A 20,017-nucleotide genomic window follows, 5' to 3' on the forward strand; every position below is an offset into this window, starting at 1 on the left:
TGAGGCAGGAACTCCATGATTACAGGGAGGGATGGAGGGAAATCAGGACAAAAACATCAGGGGGAGGCAGCTCTGAATTACCACACTAGACTTCAGCAGGAAGTCTGCTCATGAGCCTCTGGGCAGTACCTCACTTGAGGATACCCCCACCAGGCCTATGGGCACCCCCAATGCTACAAGGGCTAACCCCACACCTCCTCCCAACTCAGCAGCTGGCTCTTGTGCATGCTTCCGAGTGTGGCAGCAAGAGTGAACTTTGGTAAATGGTAAATAGAATACTCTCAGAAAAATAGACCAGGATCTGTGGGCAGGGGAGAAACCACAAAAACGAGCCACCTTCTCAGCCAACATAGTGAGTTGTAAGAACCAGAGAAGGCATAAAAGCTTAAGAATTTGGCCACAAGAGAGAGCAAGAAGTGTGGAACAGGTGTATTCATGCAACGTCAGAGAAAATCCCAGATATATCAGGACTAGCAAATAGTATTTCCACCTAAAGGCAAATAGTGAAGAGTTGAGGAGGTATCTGCTACTTCAAATGCAAAAGCAGTAGCACAAAACTACAAGGAACATGAAAAACAAATGAAACATGTTATCACCCAAAGAAACCAATAATCCTCCAATAACTGAATTCAAAGGCATGGCATTTTGTGATCTAGCTGATCAATTCCAAATAGTTGTTCTGAAGAAACTTAACAAGCTACAAGAAAACAGAGAAAGACAATTCAGTGAATCCAGGAAAACATTACATGAACAAAATGAAAAATTTAAGAAAGAGACAGAAATCACGAAAGAGAACCAAACAAATTCTGGAGCTGAAGAATTCAATGAATGACATGAAAAAAATGCAACAGAGAGCATCTATATCAGAATAGACCAAATGGAAGATAGAATAAGTGAGTGAGAGCTTAGGAACTCTTAAATAACTAAAATAGAGGAACAAAGAACACAGTAAAAAAGAGTGAAGAAAGCCCACATGATCAATGAGACCCCATCAAATGTACATATATTAGAATAACTGGGCTTCTAGAAGAAGAAGGGAGGGAGAAGCCAGAAAGTTTATTTATTTTTTTTAAAGATTTTATTTATTTATTTGACAGCGAGAGAGAGAGAGAGAGACAGCGAGAGAGGGAACACAAGCAGGGGGAGTGGGAGAGGGAGAAGCAGGCTTCCCGCCGAGCAGGGAGCCCGATGCGGGGCTCGATCCCAGGACCCTGGGATCATGACCCAAGCTGAAGGCAGTCGCCCAACCAACTGAGCCACCCAGGTGCCCCAGCTATTGCTTCTTTAAATAAACTTTCTTTAAAACTTCTTTAAATAAAGAAGCAATAGCTGATGGGGCACCTGGGCGTCTCTGTCAGTTAAGCGCCTGCCTTTGCCTCAGGTCATGATCCCAGAGTCCAGGGATGAGCCCTGCATCGGGCTCCTTGCTCTGTAGGGAGTCTGCTTCTCCTCCTCCCTTTGCTCATGCTCTCTCTATCTCTCGTTCACTCTCTCTCTCAAATAAATAAATAAAATCTTAAAAAAAAAAAAAAAAAAAGAAGCAATAGCTAAGAACTTCCCAAACCTGGGGAGAGACTTGCGCATTCATGTTCATGAAGCTAATAGATCAGCCTATTATTTCAAAGACACATTACAGTGAAACTATTCAAAATTGAAGATAGAAAATCTTAAACACAACCAGAGAAAAAATGACTGTAACCTATAAAGGAAACCCTTTATGGGCTATTAGTGGATTTCTCAGCAGAACCCTTATAGGCCAGGATAGGAATGACATATTCAAAGTGTTGGGAATTAAAAAAAAAAAAAGGCCAGCTGAGAATATTCTATACATCAAGTTATACTTCAGATGTGAAGGAGAAATAAAGATTTGTCCAGACAAATAAAACCTAAGGGAGTTCATCATCACTAGACCTGCCTTGCAAGAAATGTGGAAACTTCCTCAAGCTGAAAAAAAGATGTTAATTAGCGACATGAAAACATATGGAAGTATACAACACCATGGTAAATATTTAATACAGTCAGATTTAGGAAACTCTAATTCTGAAAAAGGATGGTGTGTTAATCACTTAACTATAGTATAAAGGTAAAGGAAAAGAGTATTAAAAATAGCTACTATAGTTTGTTAACAAATACACAATATAAAAGGAGGTCATTTGTGGGGTGCCTGGGTGGCTAAGTTGGTTAAGTGTTGGACTCTTGATTTCAGCTGGTCATGATCTCAGGGTCATGAGATTAAGCCCTGCATTGGGCTCTGTGCTCAGCAGGGAGTCTGCTTGAGATTCTCTCTCTCTCTCTCCCTCTTCCTCTGTCCCTCCTCACCATTTGCTTGCTCTCTCTTTCAAATCAATCTTTTTTTAAAAAAGAGGTACATTGTGACATCAAAAATATAAAAGGGGGAAGTAAAAGGGTGACATCAAAAATATAAAAGGGAGAATTAAAAGGGTTGAGCTTTTGTATGTGATTGAAGTTAAGTTGCTATCAGCTTAAAACAGGCTATTTTATCTATAAGATGTTTTATGTAAGTCTCATGGTAACCCCAAAGCAGAAACCTAAGGTAGATTCACAAAAGATAAAGAAAGGAGAAACAAAGCAAATCACCATGGAAAATCACAGAGGAAAAAGAAAGAATGCAACTACAAAACAGGCAGAAAGCAACTAATACAATGGCAGTAGTAGGTCCTTACATATCAGTCTAGGTATCCCTTGCTGTTTGAAAACTCAAGTTCTCATTATGCCACTTCACTTTTAGAAAAGACTTATGTTAGGGCGCCTGGGTGGCTCAGATGGTTAAGCGTCTGCCTTCGGCTCAGGTCATGATCCCAGAGTCCTGGGATCGAGTCCCGCATCGGGCTTCCCACTCCTTGGGAGCCTGCTTCTCCCTCTGTTTCTCTCTGTCTCTCATGAATAAATAAATAAAATCTTAAAAAAAAAAAAAAAAAGAAAAGACCTATGTTAATACCTATTTTCGTTAACCAAAAGCAATCTGAAGAGGACTTTCACTTTTACAAAAAAAAGGCAAAAATAGCACTCTGTGTTTGTTTTGCACTGAGCTACTGTAGAGGCAGTATGTACCCCAAGAATGGCACTGCCAAGATCCTTCCCCAGGAATTTTACTCAGCATTTCAACATCTAGAGCCATAGCTTTGAACTATGCCTGTGAGCATCTATGCTTTTTCTCAACTGACTTTGTGCATCTATTAGCAAGATGTGTCCTAAATATCAGAAAAAGACTATTTTTTAAGTCTGGGAATGCTCAAAAAATTTCCCATATATATTAATGATAACTGCTTTGTTTTACACATTTTTGGCTTATGAAAGATTTCACTGGAACGCTCTACTTTCAGATAGCAGGGGAAATCGGTAATTACTCTAAATGTAAATGTATTGAATTCACCAATCAAAAAGCACAGAGTGGCTGGATTTTAAAAAAAAAAAAGCAAAGGCCCAACTATATAGTGTCTACAAGAGATTCACTTCAGATTTAAGGACACACACACACAGACTCAAGGTCAAGGGACAGAAAATGATTCCATGCCAGTATAAAACAAAAGAAAGCAGGAGTAGCTGTACTTATATCAGACAAAATAGACTTTAAGCCAAAAATGGTAATAAGAAACAAGGAAGGTCATAATATAATGGTAAATAGGTCAATTCATCAAGAAGATATAACAATATAACAATCATAAATATATATGAGAAATATATATGGTTTGGGCAATGATTTTTGGATATGACATCCAAAGTATAAATAAAAGTTAAAATCAACAAGTGGGACCACATAAAACTCAAAAGCTTCTGCACAGCATAAATCATCAACAAAATGAAAAGGCAACCTACAGAATGAGACTGAAGTATAGACACTGAATCTTTTCATCCTATTCCTTAGGTCTTTTACCTGTACTTTCCATCCTGTTGCTTTTCACTGCTTCATTCAAGATGTTTTCTTCTAATCTTTCAGGTCTCTAATACTTTTTTCTGCTCTGCAGAGTTAGACTTCATTAAATTCTTGATTTCAGTTAATGTTTAATACTTTAAAAAATTTTTTTTAAGAGTTTCCAATTATGACCTGAAATTATCAGTATCGTCTTTTATTTTCATGAACAAATTAAACAAAGTAATGTTAAAATATTCACCTAACAACTCCATTGTCTTGATCCTCTGTGAATCTGTTCCTACTGACTGTTGTTTCTCTTGTCCTCTTCTTTCTCATGGTTCTTCATCTTGTCTTGTTTTCTCATATGCCTGGTTATTTTTAATGGATATCACACAGAAACAACTGTAAAGATAGTTTCGGATAATGCTTTCTTCCAGAAAGGATTTATATCTGCTTTGGTAATTGGCTAGATGTACCAGCAATCTTCAATTATCTTAATTCAATCAGGAATTGAGATGATTCAAACCTGGGCTTTGGTCCCTAGGGGTGCCTGTCTATTTCTGGTTCATCCTTACTTTTATGGAATAATCTGTTAAGATCCCAACCGAAAGTCTGCTGGTTTTATTAGGGTCTTCCTTTCCTTCACTGGGCCTGAATTCTAGATTTTATCCCCATAGCTCCATGAGTCTCTCAAAAGCTCTGCCCAGGTTCTTTGTCCTTTAGTGATCTCTTTTAAGAACTGGCAGACAGATGCTACTACTGGAATCATCTCTAGGGGAAAACTGACTCCAAATGTTGAGCTCACCATTTTTTCCTAGAACTGGGACCCATACTTCTTTACTGCCTGAGTAATTCTCTGATGCCTTCAAAGATATGTCTTAATATTTTGACCAGCTTTTAATCTGTTCTCAGAGGAGGGTGACTTCAAATAAGCTAGTTCCACCATACTATCTTCATCCCGTAAGTTTCAATAAGTGATTTTGTATTTTCAACTGTGATTTCCCTTTTTTACCATGAATCACTGAAGCATGCTAAGTTATTTTTTTAATTAATAATAAAATAGCAACAATATTTTGTGAAGTCAATAAAATGGTTTCATATCTACTATATCACAACTACATTCTTAGATGATAGTTGACTTATTATCATCATCCTTATTTATTAACAGATGGGGAAATTGGGCTTAAAGGGACCTCTTACAGTCATACAGAGGATGAGAAAACACTAATCCCTATTTGATTTTACTGTATTTTATTATTTGTTTTCATGTTTATCTCCTGTCTTCCCCCTCTAGAAATATAAGCTCTTTGAGTACAGGGGCCTTGATTTTCTTTTTTCATTGCTCTATTCATACGGGTTAGAACAGTACCCAGCATGTGCTGGATGGTCAGTGTATTTTTTGAATTGATAAAAGTTACAAAAAGAATGAATGGGGGCACCTGGGTGGCTCAGTTGGTTGAGCATCTGACTCTTGGTTTTGGTTCAGGTCATGATCTCATGGGTGGTGAGATCGAGCCCCGTGATGGGCTCTGCGCTCAGTGGGGAGTTTGCTTGAAGATTCTCTCCCTCTGCTCCTCCCCTCACTCATGCGAGCAAACACATGCACTCTTTCCCTCTCTCTCTCAAATAAATAAATTAAAAAAAAAAAAGAATGATACGAGAATGATCATTATGCTCTTTTGTGTTGCAATTCCGAGTAGAACTATTTTACATTTATACAGTACTATGTAGTATGAAGTAATTTTTAAATTCTGCACACCATTTCTGGTTATAACAATTCTAGGCAGATTTTATCATCTTCCTTACTCTAGAGTCACAGTGAAGTTAAGGGACTTACTCAGTCACAGAGCCAGTAAATGGTAGAGCTGGCACTCTGAACCTCATTGTCTTACTTCAGCTAGAAAAAGCTAGGGCTATTTCCACCAGGTACAGTTGACTCCTTATTTTGCAATGACTTCCCTTGGTTATTCCCAGGGTTGTACACCTGTGGGCATTCAATATGTATGTTAGGTTTCTAATGTTTAATTTATAATGGAAATATCCGATTGAAAAGAAAGCTGTAGCCTTTAGTTGGTCTTGAAATTTGTGTGCATAGAGCACCAAAAATATTTAAATTAGCAAGAAAATACATGATGGTCAGTCACTGGAGGCCCAACAATGGTTAAAGAGAGATCAGAGTACCTGCATTCCATATACATGAACACCTTACTGAAAATAGATAAAATGTGATCTAAACCAGCTTCTAAGTCTACAGAGAGCACAGATGAATGTATATGAAGCAAAAACAGTATTAGTGAGCTATTAGAAAAATGAGGCATCCTTTTCTTTGTTAAAAAGTTAGTTAGGAGGCGCCTGGGTATCTCAGTCAGTTAAGCAGCTGCATTCAGCTCGGGTCATGATCTTAGGGTCCTGGGATCGAGCCCCACATCAGGATCCCTGCTCAGTGAGGAGTCTGCTTCTCCCTCTCCCTCCGACCCTCCTCCCTCTCTCTCTGTCTCAAATAAATAAATAAAATCTTAAAAAAAAGTTAAAAATGAATTAGCATGCATTTACTGGAAGCATTAAAACTGAGGACTAAACAGCTGATGTTATGTAATATGACAGATAACACTATACAAAAGAAAGGTTAAAAATGTTTAAAATCAAGATCTTGCAGACACAGAATCAAGGGGACTATAAAGGACAAATCACTGCTGAGGGAAATAGGACAGATGGCTAGGCTAAATGACTGGGTATTTGTTCTTGAGTGATTTTTGACTAAATAAAGAACTTGAGGAAAAAATATGGAATAAGGCAATGCATTCAAGCTAAGCAGATTAATTTTTTAAAAAATAAAACAGCTTTCTAACATTAGAGCTAATGTGTTAAAAGACTATACAGATATTTTACAAAATACTACATTACTAAAGATATAGAATTATTAAATCTGCATCATGGGAACACAAATCTCCTTAAAAAGGATATTTTAAATCTTGGAATAGAACTACCTAATAAAGTAAGACAAAGGGGGAGGGGATGGTTTCAAATGTTTAAGTCTAAGAAGGAAATAATACTGCATATTATAACGGGTAGCCAATTAAGGATGAAGGCATTTATTTATTTTAAAAGATTTTATTTATTTTAAAGAGAGAGAGAGAGACAGCATGAGTGGGAGGGACAGAGAGGGAGAGAGAGAGAGAGGGAATCTCAAGCAGAGTCCACGCTGAGCAGGGAGCCCAATGTGGGGCCTGATCCCAGGACTCTGAGATCATGACCTGAGCTGAAACCAAGAGTTGGACACCTAACTGACTGCACCACCCAGGCACCCCAGGATGAACGCTTTTAGGAAGGACAACTAGGTAAGGAACCACAGAGGAAAGAAAGAAGGGATTATAACAGTTCTCTCCCTAAGTGTGGTAAGACCTGGTATTAAGTGTGCTTTACACTAGGGATTTCAAAGCACTAGGAGAGCCAGGACCTCTGAAAAAGGGGCCTGAGAAAATAGATGTTTAGGTCTGGCTCTGGTCCAGACTCTGAAGGTGTTGTGAACTTGACAAGTGGGTGTCTTACATAAACCAGTCATTCACTAGGGAGGAAAGCAGAGAGATTATTAGGAAAAGGGCATGGACACCTCCACAAAATGTGCCTCTGACTGGAGTAACTCACCTGCTGGGTGTCCCAGAAACCCGTGAGCAAACCTAATGTGGGTACAGATCTATCTGAGGACACACACACACACACACACACACACACACACAAACATATAGTAAAGAAATGCATAAGGTGAGATTCAGAGAAGAGGGCAAAACATAGAAGAAGAGGGAATTAATGATCATAAAGGCTGTGATTTATGTTTATTTATTTTTTAAAAAGATTTTATTTATTTATTTGTCAGAGAGAGAGACAGAGAGAGCACAAGCAGGGGGAGCAGCAGGCAGAGGGAGAAGCAGGCTCCCCGTTGAGCAAGGAGCCTGATGTGGGACTCCATCCCAGGACCTTGGGATCATGACCTGAGCTGAAGGCAGACGATCAACGGACCAAGCCACCCAGGCGTCCCTGTGATTTATGTTTAAAGAAAGGAATGTGTATTGGCGTCACACTGCCTGGGTTTGTGTACTGGCTTTACCACTTACTAGCCATGGGGAGAGTTATAAGCACTCTCTGTGCCTTAGTTTCCTAGCCTCCCTACAGTACGGGGATAATAACAGCATAAACTTCATAGAGTTAATGAGGATTAAGAGAGTTAAAATATGTAAAGTACTTAGGACATTGCCTGTGATCCCTTCTTCCTTTCAGCTACTTGCATTTTTTGTCCCCACCTTCGCCAAAGGATTGACAACAACAACAAAAAAGATGAAATTAGTGCTAATATGTTTTACTTCTTGTCAATCACATGTGGCAAAAGGTCTGATGAATTTCAATTTTAATAAGACTTAAGGATTGCTCTAAGTCTTCACTTGACTACCTCATATTGTGTTCATATTATCACTGTCCACCATTTCCATAAATAATTTAGACTGGGTTGCCTAACATTTTAGGAAAAAAAATATTTGAAGTAGAAAACTAACAGATGGGTAGAGCTATTTTGAATAAACACAAGGGGAAAAAGAATTCAAAAGCTGCTATACTTATGGCCAAATAAGAGATTCATATTAGAGAGAAATCAAAATACAACACAAGACTATTATGCTTATGAATGGATTTAAAACACAATTAAAACCCTTAAATAAATACTATATTAAATATAAAAATAAAATACAGAAAAACTAAGCAGTTTTGCTAAAGCATGGAGCAATACAAAACAAACAAAAAACCAAAAGGATAAAAAGTTGAAATGACTTTTAATTACATATAGTCAGAACATTTTCAAACACATATAAAGAAAAAGAGAAGCTGAAGTCAAGCATTTGTTATGTCAAAGAATAAGGAATATGTCAAAGAATAAGGAAGAAAACAGAACTGAAAGATTTAATACTATTCATTTTTCCTAAAATGTAATCTAGAATTACAAAAAAAAGTACTTATTTTTAAAGAAGGAAACTATAAAACCTAAACTTTAAATATTCAGTTGACTTTTACTAAATAATGTAACCTTGATAAAAATTCAACTTAAATGGAAAGTTAGAGAGTAAATGGTTCAAGAAAGAGGATCCATACCAATGTACTCATGATATTCAATAAGTGGAAACTCAACAGAGCTGTGTAAGGACCATGAAAAGCACTCTGGGCTCCCATTGTTTCAAGGGTAGAAGGCAAAGTAGCTACCCTGGACAAGTTTTCATGAGTAGCCTGACTTTTCTTGGCTACGATACTTGCAAACATAATTATGATACCGATTTAAGAATACTCAAAGGAAAGGACTGCCTAATAGTCAGAATGTATTTGCAAGGCACAGATCTTGCTATGCTAATACAATAGCTTTTGTGAGATAACAGAGAATGGATAAAAGGAGCTGGGCAGATAACATTTATCTACATTTTAACAATGCTTTCAACCCTGTGCTGCATATCAGCATGCTGAGAAATTAAGAGATGAACTGTATAAATGATGTGATAGAATGAATTACTAGTGGCTTATAGATTGGAAATACAGGATTATTACTCTTTCAAATGCAGAAATATATATACATATACATACAGATGTATCTCAGGTTTCAGTTTGTAGCTAGACTAATTATATTAAATAAAATAAATATAGCTTATACGTTAATCATTTTCAGTTAATTTGATAGCACTCAAGTATCTAGACAACACGTAAGAAAAAATTTTTGGAAGCAAACAACAACAAAGAATGAAATCACTGTCATATAGGTTCTTTTACTAGTAGAATTCTTCTTCAACATTTGTGGTAATAATATTCCTATGACTTTTGAATGCACATAAAATTCAGTGAGCTTAGGTAAAGACTTGATAAATCCGTTAGCAAATATTGATAGTATTTTGAAATTCCTTGTTTTCTTTTTGAATTGCTGTAATTCTTTAGCGAAATAGCCTAATGGATGAGGTCTCATTTAGAAAAGAGACATAACAAAGTTCAGTTACACTTTCAGTGAGGTTATTTAAAATCCAGCTGCAAACTTAAGTAATTTAAGCATGGATTTAAAAGAGCGAAGGGCAAACTGGTCATTCATTCATTCATTCCATAATTAAGAAACTGAGTATTTTTTATGTGCTAAGCATCCTGGATACTAAATCCTTCACAGTCCTAGAGTTTATACTCTTGTCAGGATGACAGACTTATAAAGATGCTAATTAAAACAGCTCTAATTAGAGGGATGTGCTTTTCAAACACTTCCCAGGTACTGAAATAAAAAGGTTACTGTATATCACAGACTAAGTGCAAGGTCAGTTTGACTTCCTGAATGTTCAAAGGAAAGAAATACTTTCAAAGGAACTGCAATATAATGTTAAAGCACCTGTAGTTAAGAAATTCTTAGTATCTTTTAAAATGTTTAGAAGTGATTTAATGAAAAAAAAAAAGAGAGACTATTATAAATACCAATTACTGCTATATAAATGAGGAGTTCCAAAGTATTTAAAAAGTTTGTCTTACTAGGGCAAGCATTCATATTATATATTTTTCATAATAATAAATCACCTAGCAATTTCAATATCTGTGGTTACCACATCAATGCCATCCTTTTTCAACTGCTCATGACTCCAATTAAGATTTGAATTAATGGGATTAGACTAATAACTATTACAACATATATTCACCCTGTTGGTTGGTAATAAGTACCACACTTGTAATTTACAGTACCACAGTGTTTTATAAGGGCTATTATGTTATTAATTAGTTATATTGATCAGAATACCACATAACATAGCAGTACTAAAATATTATAATTTGCTTAGGCTACTTTGCATCTAGTACTATATCTATTTTTTCTATGGGTGACCATAAACATCATTGAAATCAGATAGCTTGTTTCTACTAACAATGCCAAGATGTGCACTTCAGAAGGCCAAAAGAAGAGAATTCTACTAAGAATTCTTGCCATGGGAGTTCACTTGTTTTCTTACTATGCCATAAAATTAGTTGATCTAGGACAAAAGCATAAAGTCAGGACTTATGGGGGTCAAATAGGGTAAGAGCACTATCCATTTTATGTATAAATTAGTCCACATTTAGTTTGAATCTACTTATTTGTAGGGTTCTGCCACCTAAATCTAGTTTTTGTTGTTGGTGGTGATTTTTCCTTGCTTTGGGGCTGTGGCTCTAACACAATACTGCTTTTAAGCATTCCAAACTATCACACTCAGAGGTTTTAGGTTTAACAGGATCTCAGCCTCCACTGTAAGTTGGGAGTGCAATAATTTTTTTTTTTCTGGTTGTCACAATAAAAGATGTATTAAGATAAAAATTATAATTTTCAGATTTAGACAATAGCACTCAAAGCCAATATTTTTGGAACACATTATCAGGCTTCAATTTCTTGAAAGCTCACAGAGGAAATAGTTACTCTGCTAATTAGCCAGTAAAGTGACATGATTGTCAGTCCAAGTGCATCATCAACTTAACTCACTGAGAAAGATTTGCCTCGATCTTGCTTTAAGCACTGTATTTACAACAGTATATCTAAAGTCTCTGCGAAGGAAAAATGTAAAATATTCACTCACATAAATCATAGCAAACTAAAGGGGAAATAAAAATTTGTTAGGGGAGATAAAAATGTATTAGACTTCTCTGTATAATATTTTTGGGTGGTGGCTTCAATGTTATTAACAGAAAATAATCTATAAAAATTCTGACATGAATTTCTTAATTTGAATTATGATAATTCTGACATTTCATATTTTACTGTTCCCTTTTAACAGCTTTTTAAAGTATTGTTGACAAGGGGACTTCATTACTGCTAAAATATTTCAAAATGTACACATAAATTCAATCCATTTCTATGACTGATTTTGATAATTTGTTAACTTTATAGTTAAAAGTCAGAAGGAAACAAACCAGCACCAGCTCTACTTCATAATTTTACATCTTCCCAGTATCCCCAAAATATATACTAGGATGCTTATAAACTAATCTATGCTAGCAAACATTAATTAGTACCCAAGACATTGAATATAGTGTGATATTATGTCAGAGTTTAGGTTCATGAAGTAGCATGAGGTATCCCCCGAGGCATTTGATTAGAATTTATGGTTTATCAGGGAAATGAAGACAATCACGCCAAATAGTGATTCCCCAAAAGAATGACCGCTTTGAAACAAAATGAACACAGGCCTTTACCTTCCTCCTTTCTTCTCTTTGCTTCTTCTTCATTTCTTTCTTTCGCTTTCAATGCTTCATCAGCTTTTGCTGAAACAAAAACAATGGAATTTCTGTACTCATAAAACATTGAAAATATTGGGGAAAGGGAAAAGAAGTTCACTGAATATTTTTTTGTGATATAGAAGAAAAAACCAAAATGGTTGAAAATCTGTAATATACCTTTTACATTTATTCAGAATATTTAAAATATTTATTTAGAATCTCTGAAGCTTAGTTCAAGATAATCTCTGTACAAAAAAGAAAATGAAGTTAAGCAACATAAAATTTAAATGATGGTATATGAATTGGGAATAACTGTTGGTCATTAAAAGTCATCTGATTTTGTCAGTGCAATGCATCTATTTTAAACTTTGGACGAAAGTTCTTAAGCTACAATTCACATTTTAAATATAAGAAGCTTGCAATATCTTTGGAACAGTATCAAATTAGGTAGCATATTATTTTTTTTTCATTGCATATCATAGTAGCAGTTCTTTATTCATGTTATGACAGCATTTGGTAAAAAGAATCTTTTTCCCTCTAGAAACCTCTTCCCTTATTACTTAATTATCTACTAGTTGCTCAACTGCAGGGGTTTTCAAACACTTTACTACAGATGTTAAAGAAGATTAAAAATATACAGCACAGTAACAAGGGACTATCAATATACTCTGTAAATTAATTAAATTTCTGTTCTAGCACATCATTTATTCCAAAGCATTAATGTCTCAAAGGAGCGATTCTCCTTTATTGCCAGCTCACTGCCTGATGAGTGAACTAAGTGAAAATAAGTCTCTAATAGCATTATAGTTGATGAAATATTAAGTTAAAAAAGTATTGCCTCGTCAAAAGAAAAAGAATCAAACTGTGCCAGCGTTAAACTTTGGATGAGCCTTTATTATAATGATAACAGCAATGTAAACTGTGATTTAAAAAATAAACATGCTCTTCAGTTTTTTTGCCGTATATATTTTTCCTATGCAAAGTCAACATATTCTTTAGAAGTATGAAACCTGGCTTAAAAGGGGAATTAAAAAAAATACACACCACATATATAACTATTTTTCTTCAAAGTTTTATTTTTCTTCACCATCAATATTGACACTTTCTTAAAATATAAAACTTATATAATAGTACCATGAAGTGCTATATCCAATTACTAGACATCTGTTTCCATTTACAAGCTTTAATACATACTTAGACTGCATTTAAAGTCATGAAATATTAAAACTTGTATGCCACTCTGTATCATTGCAAGAATCTATTAAATTAGATAATAAAAACAAACCACCAGTAACTCTAAAGACTTTTACTTCATTTACACTTTATTCTCCCTGGTAGAAGGACAAGGATAATAGAAATTCCATTTAAATTCAATTTTGGTTATATGTGTAATTGTAGATATACCCCTTGAGTCATGTAAAATGCTCAGCTTATGTTTCTTTCAAATTATCCCGCTCAGATTCACATTCTACTCCTTACAACCATCTTCAATATGTATTAGCCGAGCTCATTAGACTGAAATTTAATAATGCAAACATCAGGTGGATTTCAAGAACCTCCATTAACAACGTAAGATGGATTGCTTATATATAGCTCTTGGGCCAACTGGGCACAATTTAAATTCAATAAACTACCCTGCCTAAATCTGATTTATCTATTTCACTATGCCAGTTTGTCCTTTCTTACTGATTTGTTGCTATACATGGACAATTCATTGGAATATTGTTTTATATGTTTCTTTTTAAACTGCAAATGGCTCTTGTGCTGTGGTTAAATATTTTATGTAATGGAGCTTCATACTGTCAATCAAGATTTCCAAGTATGTGTGTGTGTCGTGTGTGTGTATAAATAAAAAACACCTCTTTGAATTATGTCAAAATAGCATAGGTAATAATTTAAAAAGCACACATTTGAAAATTTTATCAATAATCAACATGCCCTCTACAAAGAATCTGAATGAATTCACTCAAAGAAAATTCATTTATTCAAATTGAGTCATTAGGATAAATTCCTCATTGATTATTAAGGGAATTTGGAAGAAACTTTTTTCTTTCCAACCGCTTTCTGATATTATTTAAATGTGAATAGGGAAGCATGTATAATCATTTACACATGATTTGGTTTATCCTAAATTTTTTTATATTCTCTAAAAGATGGCAATCCCAATTTACACATGGGGATACTGAATCTCATTAGATGTACCACAAAATTTGATATCAAAGAACACTACTGGTAAGTGGTAAGATGTATTCTTATGATTCATGATCATTCTCTTTGGACTTTACAGCAGGATCTACTATAAAGCACACCATTTACCAAAAATACTTACATCTTCCACTAACCTTATATACTAACCTTATATACAACTTCCATTCCCTTGGCTCTTCCAAATTCCCCCAGACTTGACAGTCCTCTCCAGGCTCTGCTTCCTTCCCTACCCAACCTGAACCCCAAGACAACCATTTCAATTCCACACATATTAACACCCTCATTGCCCTGATTCCTTTGTTGTTTTGCCAAGCTGCTATCAACACATCTAACCATTTTTTTTTTCCTATTTTTGCTTCAGAGCCTCCCTACAAAACAGTATCTAAATGTTATTGGCTCTACGAAAAACCAATGATTTAGAAGTTAACATGGATCCTTCCACGTTGCTCATCTTTCATCAACATCCAGAGTTGGTTTCCATTCTCCTTTCTCAGAATTTACTAAGCTTTCTCCACAACAAGTGCCAATAACCTCACATCAGCTTCCTTGACTCATATTTTTTCAGCCTCACTCCCATTCACCGCCAAACTTTTATGTTCATCAATCCTTACTTTTTCCTTGATTCAGAAAGCAAATCCATTTACTTGTGCTTTAAAACCTAAACCTTTCCATATCCTTTAGGGTTTTTTTCTGTTTCTTAAGATTCAAACCCCCTCTTTCTTTATTTTCAGACTATAAATACATTCAAAGTCTCACAAATCCTTACAATATTTACTCTTCCAACTAAGTTACTACTTTCTCTTGTTCCTGTTAGATTTTGTCCCCACAGCTTTTGCAAAATGGCCCCTAAAAATTCTGTAATAGCCAAATCTACGGTTATCTCAGTTTTATCCTTACACTCTCCCCTTTTTTTAAAAAAACTGCTAACCTGGAGTGCCTGGGTGGCTCAGTCGGTTAAGCGTCTGCCTCCGGCTCAGGTCATGATCCCAGGGTCCTGGGATTGAGTCCTCATTGGGTTCTCTGCTCAGCCGGGAGTCTGCTTCTTCCTCTGCCCTTCCTCTGCTTGTGCTCCCCCCCCCCAAATAAATAAATAAAGTCTAAAAAAAAACCCAAAACGTTAACCAACCACATCTCTGTCAAAAATATTTGTCAACCTTTTTTGGCTGTGGTCTCTTTTACCCACTTTTTACTTCTCAGAGTTCTGTTCTTAGGCAGTCTGTATAAGGTTTAAATGTAACCCATAAGTCTATCACACGTAGCTCCATTTCTGGCCCCTCTCCTGATCATCAGAACTCTTTTTCCAATTACTTCCACATAGATATTTCAAAATCATGTCCATGATTGAACTCATAACCTTTCCCTTAAACCAGATCCTCTTCCCTTGGTATTTCCTGTTTTCTCTCAGGTTGGAAATCTTTGTGACACTCCTCTCCAAATCTTATCCTAATGCAGTACATCTAATTGGCTAGGAGTTCCATCAGCTTCTACTCCACACATTAGCTCTAGAATTCATCCAATCCTTTCCATTTTCATTGCCAATAATCACGTTCGGGGCCTTACGTCTTTTCACTTTGAATAAGAAGGGAGTTCCTATTTGATCTCTGTACTTTAAATCCTATTCCTTCCAATGAATCCTTTATATTACCAACAGAGCAAGGAATGTATTCCTTGTTTTGTATCCCTAGCAACAAGCAGAGTATCTAGAACATAGAGATGTTCAATAATTGTTAAGTGAATGAATGTACCATTCTAAAACACATATATGATCATGTTCCTCCCTGCTAAAACTACCTCTGAAGGCACCCTGTTGCATGTATATACAAACCCCATCTCCTTATACCATCTAGAGCCTTTCACTGTCTGATCTCAATGTAACTTTCTAGCCGCCTCATCATTCACCACTCCTCCTTCATTGCCTCAGGGATGCATGGCTTTGCTGGGCCACACTGCCTTTTGTTTATATTGTCATGCTTTTGTTCTTGCTGGTGTGCCCACCTCACTTTCTTGCTGAGAAAATCTTATCAGAAAGTTTTAGAAATGTCACCCTCTTCTATGAAACCTCTGATCAATATCCCTTGTTTCCAAGTGGATCTGACTGCTCCCTCCTTTCTTCTTAGGCATTTTAATACCTTCCTTATGGAATGTACAACACCTTGTTCCTTCATTAGAGAAAACAGCCAACTCCTTGAGAGGATGGCACATAGTAGGCATGACAGAAATGTTGGTGTTCTCTTCTTCTTAAGTCTTTAGCCAGCCTACATATTCTAGTTTCTCCCTTGAAGTTCAGTGTGGCCATTCATTTACCTGAGTTCAAGCAAAGGAATGTGAGCATAAATAATGTGTATGTTTCCACACCCAGCCTATAAAAAGCTCCCATGTAATCCTTCTTCTCTTTCTTTATCCAAATGACCCACAGAGCATGGGCCCACAGAAGAAAGGAATCTGGTTACTGAATTTCTGCAGAAAGTAGTGCTTTCCTGAGGACTTGCATTACACTGTGATATGAGCAAAAAAGAAGTTTATATTGTCTTAAAGAAGCTGAAATTTTGGAGTTGCTTATTGCAGCAGTTTGTGCACCTTGCCTAATACATGAAGTGTTTGATGAATGTTTCCTAAACAAAAAATTAAAAGGATTTTGAAAGTCAACACAAATACGCTGTTCCTTCCAAAGTGAAGTCTCCTTTCAGAAAAGAAATCCTCTACGGCTGTTCATTTGAATGATGATCAGAAAAGTAGCTGCAGAGGTGGTGTGGGGCTAAACAGAAAAATTATTCAGTATGTGTAGTTAGCAGCATATTACCAGGATTTATTCTCATCTTTACTAATCTCATAAAAAAATCCACAGGGACATAGCTTTTTAGATCATTGTAGCTGTTTGCTTAAGTTAGATTTTAAATGATTTGGGGAGGTAGTTTATATACCCTATGAGAGGAAATCAGTTGAATCAAGAATTGGAAAAGACTGACAGTGTATATAACTCATCCCCTACTTTCAGGAGGGACTATATTAATATTCCCAGAGGAAATCTTTTTGTAAGGGTTTAACAACCTTCATTTGGAAGTTCTTTCCTATATGTAGCCCAAACTCTGACACTGCACCATCATGAATAGACCAGAAATGTCAAGGAATTCTTAAAAACCAAAAAGCAGATGGGACCAGATCTATGGAAAAATGAATAGAAGAAATCACAGCCCAGTTATATTCAGAAGACTACAGAAATGTGGGAAAAGTTCCAAGGATGCTTTAATTTTAAAGTCAATGGGGATCAAACATAGGTGGTAAGACTAAGGTGAGTGTCAAATGGGGAATTACGATTAAAGCAGCTGAACAACGGCAACACCCCCTCAATGTGATGAGTGGGGATATAGGTAGTGTTTGACCACAGGTTAAAGCAGTGAGTGTAGGAGGTGCCACGGCCAGTGAGGCAAGAGCCGGTTAACTACTAACCCCTATAAAAGGGATGACAAGCTACTAATATGTCATTACCAGCAACACATCTTGCCCCCACCACAATCAATGGACACTGGTTATAATGAGCTGAAATGGCAGGTACTGTCAAATATAAAGATGAATGGCCAACCTAGAATTACTGGACATTCGAGGAAAAACAATCCCTTGAGAGATAAAACAAGCAAAAACAATACAACCAACAGTAACACTAAAAAAAACTATGCAAAGGAATGAGAGTTAATAAAAGCAAACAAAAATTTTTTTGGAATCAGTGTACATAATATCCTTAAAGTGATCTGAGAAGATATTGATTACATCTTAGAAATTAAATTAGAACTCCACACAAAAACTGAAGCACAGAATGGATATAGCTAAAGACTAAATGAGTGTGTTAGAGGAGTCTTACCAAGGAATTTTCCCTGAATGTAGTAGAAAAGAATAAAGAGATACATACATAAGAGAAAGTTAAGAGATGACATCATCATCATCATCATCAAGGTTAACATTTATTGAAGGCTTACTATGTGCCTTTGTGCTTATATGTGTGTGTGTATATTTCACTTAATTCTCAAATTGACTATATCCTCATTTTATGGATCAGGAAACTGAAGCACAGAGAAGTAAAATAACAGGTCATAGAATTAGAAGCATAGAAGAAAGACCTGTATGTTCCAACATCTATCTAAGAAGATATTGTGAAATACTACAAAGCTGTTAAAAGAATTAGATAGACTTGTATGTATGGAAAGATCTTCAAGACAGATATTAAGTAGAAATGGCCAGCTGAGTAACAATATATAGCATGATTCCATTTACTAAAAATAAAATACATGAAAATATATGTAAATGCACAAAGGGAGACAGGAACTATGCATGAAAAATTCCTTATTTATTTGTCCAAGCTCCAATGTGGTAGAGTAGAGTTTCTACCCAAATCCAACAAGTTCTTTACATTATTATATTATCTTTATTTTAAAAATACATATGTATTATTCCATTTACAAAGTCAAGAAAATTAGTCTCTCAAGATACTAAAGTTTTGTGGTTTTTGTGATGCTCTACTATAAATTTTGGGGGTCAGAGAGAAATGTTTTAATGAATTGTAAATAAGACATCTAGCAAAATGGATACTTTTGCTTATTTCAGTTTTTTATAATTCTTAGTGCTTTTCACACTAACACCTGTAGTGTGTTAGAAAAGGACCAAGACATGAAGGCATTTCGTAGGCACCAATGTGTCAAAATATTTAAGCAATGATTGTAAAACAGGATAATCTGTAATCAGGACACTATTATTATATCCAGGATTGCCCATCCTGTCCTTCACATGTGTATGGACTTTATTGGATTAGTCATCAAAATACATTTAAGAAAATTTTCTGATATTCTTTCCTACTACATTTACTATGAATGGCACATGTCTGTTCAGTTTAAATGTTGTCATATACTTTTTTAAAAAGTGTGAAGAAAAGAGATACAACATAAGCAATAAGGTTTCATTTCCCAAAGAATTTGGAGTATTTTATCTAGGTAAGTTATTACAATTCATATTTTATTGATGAAGAAATAAAGAGCCCAAGAAAGCTAAATAATTAGCCAGAGGTCAGAATAATGAAGATACAGAACCTGTGAATTCTAGTTCAATGCTTTTTAAAGCTTATTTCTTAGCTATTTATTCACTCGGAAGCAAACATTAAGCAAAATCAGAGAATAACAAATTGCTTCCATGAACAAGTTACTGTTTCTGAAGAAACTTTTATCCGAAGATACTTTATTCAAAAATCACATGGAAAATCTGAAGAGGCCTCTTGCCTTATTATTACCTGCTTATTGTTTTATATATTTAAGATGGCATTAGATCATGTATCTAGAAAGCTTCTTGTCACAGTACTATGCTGAATCCCATAAGCCTTTGTGTCTGAAGGGAATTTCTGAGACTCTCTTCCCCCTACTGTTTTCCAAAATAGAGGAGCTCATCTAAAGTAGTACAGTGTAGGGTGCCTGGGTGGCTCAGTTGGTTAAGCGACTGCCTTCGGCTCAGGTCATGATCCTGGAGTCCCTGGATCGAGTCCCGCATTGGGCTCCCTGCTCGGCAGGGAGTCTGCTTCTCTCTCTGACCCTCCCCCCTCTCATGTGCTCTCTCTCTCTGGTTCTCTCTGTCTCAAATAAATAAATAAATAAAATCTTTAAAAAAAAAAAAAGATAAAGTAGTACAGTGTAATTCTGATTCCAAAGTATTACACTACCA

The 20,017-nt window shown here is 35.8% G+C and overlaps 1 protein-coding gene across 1 annotated transcript in view; it reads right to left on the reverse strand.

Annotated features, from left to right (window-relative positions):
* RSRC1 (arginine and serine rich coiled-coil 1) overlaps nucleotides 1-20,017 on the reverse strand; it is a 411,838-nt gene that overhangs the window by 65,983 nt on the left and 325,838 nt on the right. Inside the window, exon 7 of the mRNA XM_044915060.1 lies at nucleotides 12,089-12,157. Within this exon, the coding sequence (XP_044770995.1) occupies nucleotides 12,089-12,157 (69 nt within the window). The remainder of the gene's footprint in view (nucleotides 1-12,088; nucleotides 12,158-20,017) is intronic.

Source organism: Neomonachus schauinslandi, chromosome 1 (genome assembly GCF_002201575.2).
Source record: "Neomonachus schauinslandi chromosome 1, ASM220157v2, whole genome shotgun sequence".
NCBI lineage: Eukaryota > Metazoa > Chordata > Mammalia > Carnivora > Phocidae > Neomonachus > Neomonachus schauinslandi.